The 12,276-nt window shown below is 34.4% G+C and overlaps 1 protein-coding gene across 5 annotated transcripts in view; it reads left to right on the top strand.

The window, feature by feature from the left end:
- GRIK2 (glutamate ionotropic receptor kainate type subunit 2) overlaps positions 1-12,276 on the top strand; it is a 356,823-nt gene that overhangs the window by 266,235 nt on the left and 78,312 nt on the right. For 4 of the 5 annotated variants that reach the window (XM_027881458.1, XM_027881457.1, XM_027881459.1 and 1 more), the window contains 2 exons: positions 6,582-6,700; positions 10,501-10,718. In XM_027881458.1, coding sequence (XP_027737259.1) covers positions 6,582-6,700; positions 10,501-10,718 — 337 coding nt within the window. The remainder of the gene's footprint in view (positions 1-6,581; positions 6,701-10,500; positions 10,719-12,276) is intronic. The other variant, XM_027881460.1, reaches the window with a different exon arrangement.

The following is a 12,276-nucleotide window of genomic DNA, read 5'->3' on the forward strand; positions in this document are numbered from 1 at the left end:
TGCATGGAAGCCCTGTAAAACAATGTCAAGAAGAATCATTCTTACTCTTTGCTCTGGTGATTGGGAGAATGTATAATTTGCTAGAGCTAAGAGTATCTCACATGAATACTTTGATAGTTTGTTGTGTTCAGCAATACCCAGTACTGGATCAGTATGCTCAGCAGTTTATGAAGAAGATGGAGTAAGATTCTTTTGATTTATCAAATTGTGCTCATTAGGTTAACCCTTACAGCTTGTGAAATCTTTGTACTAAGGGTTTTGCAGTGAAACCCATTTTCTGCCTACTTCTTTGTCTGATTGTGCATAGATGTCTGTGTGCATATAAGTGGGTAATCATCTTTCCTTTAAATTTCTTCATAGTCCTTATCCAAAGAAAAGTGAGGAAATGGATGAAAAGTATCCAGGTTAATTTGACAGGTTTGAAATAATGCTAGTATAGTATGGACACTTTAATTGTGTGCTGTGTCAGTGACATATACTGTTGAGCTATATGAAGTATGGTGGTCTATACACCATGCTCTAGATAATATTTTTATAATACCATTTTCTCCTAATGGATTGAAGTGTTCATTTAAAAAAATACAGTAGCAATATCATGTTTGTAATATCACTGACAACAATGTAATTTAAATAAATGAAACACAGCTACCAGTAAATAATCTCATTAGTTCTCAAAGTCATACTTGCATCATACTTCTTTGCAATCATATTCTCTTTACTTCCTTGCCTGAAATTACTTGTAATTCCATGAATATAGGGAAGTATTCTATCTGACTGCATCAGACCAAGAATTCAGTTTATTGCATTTGATTTTTGTCTTGTATTTTCAAACATAGATTTTTCTTAACCTTTCCATAGTTGTTATGTGGCTCCTACTTATGACAAAATGGAAGGCAGTATCATGCCTTAGAAAAGATGAAAATATTTGTCAGTATGGATTTTTAAATAAGAATTGAATGACAGACACTATAATAGTAGCTGATCCCTGCATCTCTTCCCACCCTAAAGAAGACTGGTTTAGAGCTTTTGGAAAAGTTATCTATAAGAATTTAACAGGTAGCATGCTGAATATGATTTAATGACAGTACCCACATACTTTTCAAGTATCTGAAAGCAACACACAAAACTCAAATGGTCTGTATATATTAGTAATAGGTCCAATCTGTCTTTATCCCACAAGGACCAACTTTATATTTCCAAATGGTGTAAATTCCTTTCTGTGTAATATTCCTAGACAGCCGTGTGTTGGTATAATGAAAACCCAATTACAAGTATCACTCCAGTAGTCCATTTTTAATTTTCTCTAAATTTCAGGTCTTGGGTTTTCTTCTCTTTTTAAAAAGTTGCAGTTCTATCCAGAAAATATGGATTAAATTTAAAGTGTCTTTACCTCCATATGTTATTATCCACAGTATGCATATTTATAATTTTTTTTTGTCAAAACTATCAAAAAATACTCTCTTCATACTATCATCAGAGAGAAACGGGTAGGTTTTTGATTTCAGAACTATTTAAATGGGTGGAGGTTATTTACACATTTTCAGCAGCTTAGAACATGCTAGACCACAGCTTTTATGAGAGCAACTGAAAGCAGCAGTCAGTGTCTGACAGAATGTACTGTGCTGAGTGTAGTTTGTGAGCCAAAACACTGTATCTACAATCACATCTAAGGTCATCTAGACTGAACCCTGTAGTTCCCTGTCAGACTGTTTTTATTTACCTAAACTGTAGTAAGTATTCTAGTTTATCCAGAATTAGTCATGTCTCTTCCTGAGTTTGTCTCAAACTATGGACACTGGAAAGGAGTGGGTGCCTGCAGGTCAAGAATTAAGGAACTGTATCATCATCACAAGACTTCCTGTAACAGAAGTGTGCAAAAACAAGCTCTTAAATAAAAAGAGAAGCACAGATGCTAGCAGTAGAGTACAGTTAATATTATACCAGGGTCTAAAGTTGAACAGGTTCAAAGAGTCTTAAAAGACTGCTGTTGGGTCTAAAAGCAGGCATTCTCAGTGTAGAGAATGAAAAGTTTATGCTTGAGAAAGGACCTCTGTCAATACTGGTAATGATCTTGCCTTAGAAGACTAGCAGGATTTTGTATTGAACTGAATTGTTTACAAAATAAAAGGCTAAAATGGTGAGATATTTTGTGCTTTCTGACCCTGCATACCATCTTCCATAGGATATAGAAAAGCATTTTGGCTATAGCTGGTCTCCTTTATGTGCATTGCAACACGAAGACAACAGAGCGTTTCCACAACCTGTAACTATGTCAAATATAATATGGTATTGCCTTTCATGGAACACTTTATTTGTTTCCAGTTTTCCCATACACTCAGAGACTACAGTGATTAGAGAATTATCTGAGCAGGTTTTTTCCAAAGAAGATCTTCTTGTTTTTTAAGTATTCACTATGAATTTTAATTACAAGGCCTGTAAGACCAAGGTCCCATTTGTGGCATCCCATCCTGTATGAGAAGGGACCATGCAGGTGCACAGATGCTCATGTTTGAAAAGGAGCAACAAAAGTCAGAGGGTCCACAATAACTTACAAAGTGTTATTAGTAAATTATACACTTGGCGTGGGCACTGTTATAAGTTACTCCCTTATCTGTTAGTCTAAACACATGGCAGTGGATTTTGAATAACGAGAGAGAGAAAGGAGAGAAAGAGAGAAAGAAAGGGAAAAGAAATGAAGAAAGAAAGAAATTACAGGAGAAGGAAATAAAGAAAGAGAGAAAGACCAGTCCTGGCTTCAGCACTGATCCAGCTGCTTGGGTTGTCCAGAGTCTGGGGGATACCACCTGTGCGTGGTGGGGGTACATTTGTATAGATAGGTTTCCCCACCACGGAGATACGTTTCTTGTTTTCTATGCAAATTAGTTATCATGTGCAGTTTGTTCTTCTAGACCATCCTGGAAACAGGTCAGAGGGCTTCTGGGGTCTTTGGTGGTCTTGATCTCCCTCTACTTGGTCAGCCTTTGGTTGACAGTCCTGCTTTTCAGTCTCATTCCTGTGCTTGCACTGTACTGAGTTATGCTTATTTCCAGGAGCCAGAACAGGGACATTGCTCTCTGAAAAGTTCTGACCTACCTTCATATGGCCCCCTTCTCCAGTTACATGCTCTTGTTACCAACAGTCCTTGGTTGACTCCCTGGCTATTTGGCTATAGGTGTTTGAGATGTACACATTAGCTCCCTTATCCTCTGGGATTCTACACCATTATTTCAAACACTGTAGGAATACCGAGTGCAATAAATTATAGTGTTCTGAAATAATTTGCAATTCTGAAGTAGGTCTGTCTACTCATCAGGCATACTAATTTTAATTTCTAATATCATGGAATGTTCCTAAAGTGGAATTAAATTTAACACAAATCTTCCCTGTCCTGGGGACTCCAAAGATTGCTGACTCTCAAATGTTATTTTTATAAACCAATAATTTGGGGAAAGTAATTGTAACTTTTCAGTGGGTAGCAGCAAAGAGAAAAACTGGAAATCAGGTTGTAAAGCTCATTTTAAGTCTATTTTTTCAAGTATTTCAAACACCTGAAGATTTTAGGCATTAAGAGACTGTATCTGGAATGTTAGAATAAACACGGATAGAACTGGGTAAATGGGAAGAGTACCTGTTATCAGCAGTTAGAGAAATCAATCTCCGAAATTGCTTCAGTTCACTGAAGTTCTCTTTTTTCTTTACACTTGTCTTCTTGATTGAGCTAGTGTACTGCATTTAAATTTGCAGGAGTGTAGTCCATTAATCAAAGAAAGTGATTATTCTCATCATAGCATTTATTATACCACATTTGAATACTGTGAACAGTTCTGGGGCCCTCGATACTTGAATAAACTTAAGTAAGTGTCACCATACTTGGACTCTGAATCACAAGTCTAGTGAAAGGAGGATGGAGGAGCTGGGCTTTTCTAGCATCAGGAAAGAACGATTTTTCCTACTGTGCACTTTCTAATAAGAGAAACCGATCACAACAGATGGAGTTGGGCTTTTCCAAATCTGCATAGTTCTTTATACTTTGAAACAAGGGAGATTCCAACATGTCCTAAAGAAAAAAGATAAATAACGTAATTATTATGATAACTAAACTTGGGAACATGTTACCCAAAGAAGTTGTGGAATTTTTCTTTGGACGTTTCTGAGACCTGAGTGGACAGACTCTTGTTCTGAATTAGTGGTTGACGTTGCCTTGAGCAGGATGTTGTATTACAAGACCTGTTGAGTGAACCTAAATTTATTCTATAAATCTGTAATTTAAAAATATTTATTGCAATAGGTTAAACAGCGTAAAACTTATATACATATGTAGTACATACAAAATATTGATCTGTACCTTAAAATTCGTATACTAGACAATGTAATATCATACACTAAAATAAGGTGAAAAAATATTTATCTGTAGGCCAGTATTATTTTTCCTTACTTTCTTTTCTTTTCGCTTTTTTTTTTTTTTTTTCTGGTATGCCATTTTAAACACTCCTCTGGATCCATAACACCTCCACCCCCCAACATTTTATATTCGATGTTGTGGACTGAAGATTAAAAAATAGAGAATTCTAAAATTGTGGGATATGACTTGACCTAGACTGAATCTAGGACTCAGATTGCATTGTTTCTTTTTCCTAAAGTCAGCTTGTGTGTCAGGTTGGTTTTGACTTTCTTTGAAACTGTGGACAATTTTTTTTACACTTGCTGATAATATAAAAATAATCCAGCAAGATATCAGAACAAAAAGGTAAAACTATCAAGTTACAATTTATATTCTTCAGTAATGTTGCAATCACAAAAAATAACATTGGCATATTGATATTTATTTTAAATCTTTAAAATATGTTGGCTTTATCTAGCAAACATTGTCCTTCCAAGAACAACCTATTTTCCAATTTAATCTTCAAATATATCTCAGCAAAAGAATATAAAACCTGCTTCAGCTTCATGGAGTGCTTGATTTCCAGGTTTTGTTGGATTGACAACATGGCACAAAAGATACTTAGCTTTTTAATGAGATGGCAAACTTCTGATCTAGTTTTACTACAAAGCAATAGAAGAATTCAGGTCACAATGTTTAATTAGAATCCAATCTACATTTTTGAAGAACATATCAGTATTACTTTGGAAATCCAAATGAAACAGTTCTTTGTCAAGTACACACTTCTAAGACGAGAGGTGTTTTAACATTACATGAAGAGCATAAAAGTGAAACATTTGATTTTCTTTATTATAATGTGTTTGAAATATTATTATGTAGAAAATTGCATTTTTCAAAGTGACAGATGCATTATTCAGATAGCTTTGATTATAAGATACATTAGGAAAGAAATTCTTTTGTAAAGGCTGCCTATCTCAGGGTTTTTAACAGAGTGGCTTTAATGATTTGAGAAATTATGAAAATACATTAATATTGATTAAATAATTAAACTCTGTAATATATTAGTTATTGTGGTTGTTTCTTGTGCTGGTTACATTCTACTGTATTGCAGCGATTTTCTTTTTCTTCTTCTCAAATATATTATACACGTACATTAATTTGTATTCATTATCAAAGATTTAAAGACATAATTTAAGCATAAAATAAAAGTCCCTATCAACAGTGTGTTTCCAAGTTCAAGCATGATGATTAAATCTCTTAAATGATTAGAATTCTGCATATTGGAATTAAAATTTAAAGCTCCACAAAGGTATAATGAGGAAGAGAGAACTGAAAGTCTCTTCGTTTCTGAAAGAAATTGTAACAAAGAATAATTTATCTAGACATGTTTGCTTGTTTTAGCTAAAACTGACAAAGTAACATTCAGATGTGAACCCATAACAATGCACATTTTTTGAGATAATTAATTTCACTGTCTTTTCCTTTTTTTTTTTTTTTTTCTTTTCTTTTCTTTCTTTTCTCAGAGCCTGGCCCTGCAAGGTGCTTGTGCATGTCCCCAACTTCTTTTGGAAAGCCTTTCCAGGGATGCTACTGTGCACCTCACAGGACAGGATGCAATTCCTTTACTTTGCTATTTTTATTTTCTGTGAATTATAGAGTTTAGTACCCTTATTTGGTGATTAACAATGTCACTTTTACTGCTAACTATTTGTTTTCTCTTATATTCGTGATTTGTAATTTTGCTGAGTAAAACCTTTTGCCTAATGTATTTTTTTCTAGTAAATTATTGTGATTTAACACATATTTTCTTTCAAAATGCAAAATCTGACACAGTGGTTATATCAATCTAATCCTAAATGGTACCAAATGTCTGTAATTCTACTGATGTTAATAGAAGAATAAGTGCTTTGATGTTTACAGGTGACCCTTGGAACCTTTCAGAGCCAATCTGTATACAACTTCATTAATATTAGCAATAGTTAAGAATGTGAATCTTTAACGTTGTTTTATCTTTTGATATTGTTGTTAAGCATAATGCAGTCATACTGTAAAAACTTTCAATCACTATTTTCTTTATAACCTTTCTTGTTTTTCTTTTTCTCTTGCAGCAGATTTGCTGGATAGACTGTTGTGCTGGTTGCATTTTAAACCTGTTTGTTTTTTTTTCTTTTTTTTTTTTTTTTTCTGTCAATTGCCACAGGTTTAGTCCCTATGAGTGGTATAATCCACATCCTTGCAACCCTGATTCAGACGTGGTGGAAAACAATTTTACCTTGCTAAATAGTTTCTGGTTTGGAGTTGGAGCTCTCATGCAGCAAGGTATACGACTCAGTCTGCTCTTTCTCTTGGGCGCCATGTCCCACTTTTTGCTGGGGGTAACAGCTCTGTGGAGCAAGTCATTTGCATGGGTGCCTCTGTGCATGTAGCCACAAACCAGCTTTTTTATATTTATGTATCCAGGCATTTCCAAACACCATCTTAGGAATTAGTCTGAAGACAGATATACACTTTAAAACTTAAAAAGCTCAGCATAACTCTTAGTTTATTTCCTAAACAGCAAAGACTTACTGCATAAGAAAATCAGCTAATCTGTCCATTACCTAACAAACCTTCATTTAAACAATGTGAAAAAGAGTACATCTTTGTCAGGCAAGAGTATAATGTAAAAATCTCTCATTTGTTTAATTTTGGTCTAGAAAACTTTCAATAACAGACACATTTTATGTAGCTAGCACCTGTAAAATAAAATGGTAAATATAGGAGATTTAGTTCTTTTCACAGCAATTTATATTTTTAAAATCAGAATAACTGTTGTTAAAGATTTAAATAAACAGTCTATATTATACAATACAGGCACTGAGAAACTGATGCCATTACTGACAATAAAACTGGTAGCTTTGTAGTCACATTACTCAGAGTAAAATCAACAACCAGTTTTAACTAGCACTGTCCTAGTAAAACCCTTAAAGTCAAGACACATTCTTCAAAATCTGTAATTTTCTTTACCATATTCCTTTTATTTTGAAAGTATACCAAATATATAGATCCATGAAAATATATCACTATTTTATTACCCTTTTCCATAAGGATTTGGACACAGTCACATAATTTCAGACACCTTTGAATAGCACAGATTCAGCTTTTTGCTCTGACGTTTCGCTGGGGAGTACAGTATAAAATTGTTAGTCAAGCCGAAGAACCACTGAAAGGAATGACTTTCTGGAAAAAAAATGACTATTGCATATCTTGAAAAATTCATATAAAAGGTTGGCAGGAGCAAGTGGATATTGGTATAGTTGTTTTAATGGTTATACCTGAGTAATCATTTTTAAAACTTCCCATTATAAGCCCACCAACTATAAATAAATACCGGTTTTAGCTCATCAAATGAATTCATGAAGCTTTTCTGTAAGTGCAGTAAATATTCTGTTATGTATCAGGTTGCTAGGCTTGAAAAGTGTCTAAGACCTCAGCATACTATGCTCAGAAAAACATGAATTAATGGGTAAAAAGAAATCAAGATCAGAAATAAAAATACAGCTGAAGTTGGATAAGTATTTAGTGTCAACTAGGTTGTCAATATACATTTCAAGAAATTATATAGTTGAAGCATCGCTCCCAAATACATGTTTGTAAGATAATGATTGCTTTCAAAGAAGCTACCAAAAAAAGGGATACTGAATGAAATAAGTATTTTGAATTCCATTCACAGTTTTCAGGATTGCCAGAATCACTATCAGCGCTGAGTTTTATTCCTTATGTGGCTGTTTGCCTCTTCATCTTTCCGGAGAAGGGAAAAAGCATCATCATTTAGCAAGAAGAAGTTACTTTAGTCCCTAGCATCTAAACATTTGTTGACTATCAAAATAAGAACAAAACCTGCAACCTTCATTTTAAAAGATGGATAATAGCTTTCCATGAAGGAAAACTAGTCTCTGTCCTTGCCTTATATTGTTTTGTTCTTACTCAGTTCATCCTTTATTAAACTTTGAAGGCACCATTCTAAGGAAGACTTATCAGTCTTTACTTTGACGATTGCTTGAAAAAAAAATAAAATTCCAAAAAGCCTAAAATCATCTAAAAGTAAGCTTTTAGACAAACATGAAAGTTCTCACCTAACAACAATAACTTTCATTTAGGAACAGTATAAAAGTGCTTGGGTAGTATTCACATTAGCTTATTAAATGCTGCTTCTTTACAAAACATTTGCTTAGTGATGGAGGGTACATGATAGAGGGAACTCATCCATGTCTTGCTGGCACCCCTGACTCCCAGGGAACTGTGGGATATAGTGCTGGACATGACGTTACCTTGGATACATGACAGTCAGCCCCTGACCAGGCTCTGTTTCATGGGCCCAGGTGGCACTCAGTTTCAGTCCTTGGTAAGGTACAAACTTGTGGTAACTGGGGCAACTGCGGCGAACGTTTCCACTCTTCTTTTCTTCCCAGTCCTATCTGATTTTACTGGTGTTGGTTTTTAAATGAAACAAGAGCAATTGAAAAGAGTTCATGATGGTGGTCTTACTGGGAAATCTCTTAGTGTTATGGTGTCTAAGTGTCTGACTAACAGGGCCTAGGAGCAACTACATCAGAAAGGTACTTTTCTACTTTTTTCCTTGCAGAATTCTAGGCAGAATCTGGCACTGGAGTTGGCTGCCATGTCCAAGTCTGTCAGCCTTTTTTTGTTTGAGACAGCAAGGGTAAGATGAACTGCAGGGTAAGATGGGCTGTTTTGAATACAGTAGTCCAGTTATGATATCACTTCTTTTTTCCTTTTCTTTGGTTTTCTTCCTCTCTCCCTCCCTCCTTTCTTCCCTCCCTCCCCTAATCCTTCTGTTCTTATTTTTGCATTGACTTTGGAAGTTTGACATAATCTTTAAACTATTTGAAGATGTGTTACCTTGCTGGACCAGTTCCTTAACTAATTCAATATAAACACTAAAATTTAACAGGAATAAAATAGTCCATCTTGCCTTCATTCCATTTTACCCAGGAGATTAAAGAGCAAGTGTAGTAACCAATTAACCAAAAGACATATAGCAGATATGGTAAAACTGGAACAAGTTTCCAGATACTAAAAGATCCTACATGAAGTTTATAGAAAGAAGCTGGAAATTTTTTATTTGACATCATTAGAAATTTCATTCCATTCAGTTATAACATTTTGGAAAAAATCCATCCATTCTCATTTGTAATAAATATTTGTGATTTTATTTCATTTTTTTCCTATTTTTTGTAATTTGGCACAAGAGGAGTTTATGTACTTCAGTTTGTCTCATTAGACTCTAAATTAGCATTAAAATTATGCAAATTAATATACAGGGTTTGTCTCCCCCTCCGTTCTTTAGTGCCATGAGCAGGCAACTCCAGCAATGCATTATAATCTATCTTTATCTAGTTTATGCATAGCAGTCTAATGTTTTTATTGCTAGTCTGTCAAATAGAAGCGTGTGGCATAGCCACCCATATTTATATGAAATTGTGGGGCTAACCATAGAGATGGGAGATGTCCTTTTTTTTTTTTTTAATTTAAACAGTTAATAAATAATCCTTTACAGCAATGCAGATGACAAAAGTCAAAAGCATATCTATAATAGATTTCAGATTTTGTATTTCAGATATGAAATATTTTATTTCATATCTGGTCCCTTCTTCAATAGGTTATTTTTGTTCATGCAAGTGAGTTTTATACAAAATACTTAAATAATTTTTTTTTAGTGCTGTCAAGATAAAGAACTGTATGAGTACTTCAGTATTAGTATTAGAGGCTCAGTCCATCCAGGATTTTTTCTGGAAAACAAGTTCAAGGAAATACTTTTTTTTCACATTGAGATATATATATATATATGTTTATAAATTTTAAAACAGCACTGATCGTTGAATCTCCCATTACTATCTTTTGATTCCCACACAGCTCCAAAAAGATCTGTGTTTATAAGTTTAACCAGTTATTTTTTATTTCAGTCGTGTGTGTTTGCACAAGCAGTACATGTAAACCTGTAGCTGAAAGATTTTTTTGCACAGTGATTCCGTCTCCCCACTGTGGCAAAAAGTGCTGAGTACTTTTTAATTGTTTTCTGTGCATCAGTTTCACCTTTCTCCCCTGGTTTTCGTTAGGTTCTGAGCTCATGCCTAAAGCCCTCTCCACCAGGATAGTGGGAGGCATTTGGTGGTTTTTCACACTTATCATCATTTCCTCGTACACTGCTAACCTAGCCGCCTTTCTGACAGTGGAACGTATGGAATCCCCTATTGATTCTGCTGATGATCTGGCCAAGCAGACAAAGATTGAGTATGGGGCAGTTGAAGATGGAGCAACCATGACTTTCTTCAAGGTAAGCTTTATATTCTGCTTCAGAAGATGCTATATCCTGATTGTGGGGTAAATTTTTTGCGCCTTGCTGAAAAGCAACAGGTTTGAGTCCTACTGCTACAAAAGCAACTGAAAAACTATTCTTTTTGAGGATTAGCAAGATAGAAAAGAAATCAAATGCAAAATCTCTCATAGAAAATAAAAGGCAGTTTCCTTGATGATTTTTTGAATTGAATTTATAGCAGTGAAGTACACAAATAAAGCTGAACACTTTGCTCAGATCTCCTATAGTTGTACAAGACTGTTGTACAAGGTTAGGTTTTGAGGGATTAAAACTTGCAGTTTTAGTTCAGCTGCATTATACCTAATTGTAGTCTCTTCCCAAGTAACATTAAGGATATTAGCAGCTGGACTGCAAAATACCTTTTGGTCATTGCAATTTTGAGAAACTTTTGAATGAAATTTGGGTTCCACGTAAAAAGCTCAGATTATTCCAGTTTTTCTGTTCCTTTTAACCTGTTACTAAAACAATTCAATTTGAAGTGTAGTTAAATATGCTACTGAATTAGAGAGAAATCTTTCTTTTCTAGCTTTGTCAAGCATGTAATTGGACTTAAATTAGTGAGAAGTATGCATGAAGTGAAAGAAGATGATTTCTCCTCTAACTCTGGTTTTAAGAGTTATTACTCTATCACCTAAAGTTCTATGGCTCTGTGTTGACTGTTACACTGGCATTTGAAATTAGGCAGACTGAGGACCAAAGTAACCTGTAAACTTGTGCAGAAATTGAAGACTGTGTACTCATTTTCCTTCATCATATTCAGAGAGTACAAAGTTTGTTTAGATATCAAGGCTAAGTAGTCATGGTTTAATCTTATGATCTTAGAGACAATCAAAGTGTACACATAGTTTTAATTTAAAAACCCAATAATATTTTAGGCTTTTCAGCTTCTGCTTGGAAACAAAAATCAATTCAACTCCGGTATGTCAGAATGCTTCAGGCTGCTTAACTTAAGGGATAAAATGGGAAAGTTCTGAGTATTTTCCCCAGAACACTTGTTGGAAAAGGAACTGATTAAGCTGATAGAAGTAACTAATCAATTAGAGGTCTCTTTGTATCAGGAAATATGTGAAACAGTTAAAAGTAACATAATTGAAAGTTTAAAGATGGAGGTTTTTAAAAGAGTCAAAATTATTTATGTCTCAAGACATAAAGAGATTACATAAGGTATTTACTGAATTACAAGAAAACAATACAGGGCTTTCACTTAATTTTAGTCTGGGAGAAAACTTTGATTTTATTCCATTTCAGATTCAAATCATGGGCTCTAAAATATAAGAAAGCAAGTTTAAATTAGCAGTGACTTTCTTTCTGATTGCCAGAAAATTATTCTCTCTGCATCTTCCTAATTTTTAGTTTTCCTTATTTAATAAGAACATCCTTAATTTTCTGTGTTATTCACTCCTTTTCCTTTGTTTAGTATGCCCATAATCTGTGGATTTTCTAAGTGCACAGAGACTATTCCTCTTTCTCTGGATGTTTTCCCCTCTGCATATTACTATAGTACTTCCTTTTCTGC

This window comes from Empidonax traillii, unplaced genomic scaffold (genome assembly GCF_003031625.1).
Source record: "Empidonax traillii isolate 1590-97213 ecotype Southwest subspecies unplaced genomic scaffold, ASM303162v1 scaffold89:size1181294, whole genome shotgun sequence".
Taxonomy (NCBI): domain Eukaryota; kingdom Metazoa; phylum Chordata; class Aves; order Passeriformes; family Tyrannidae; genus Empidonax; species Empidonax traillii.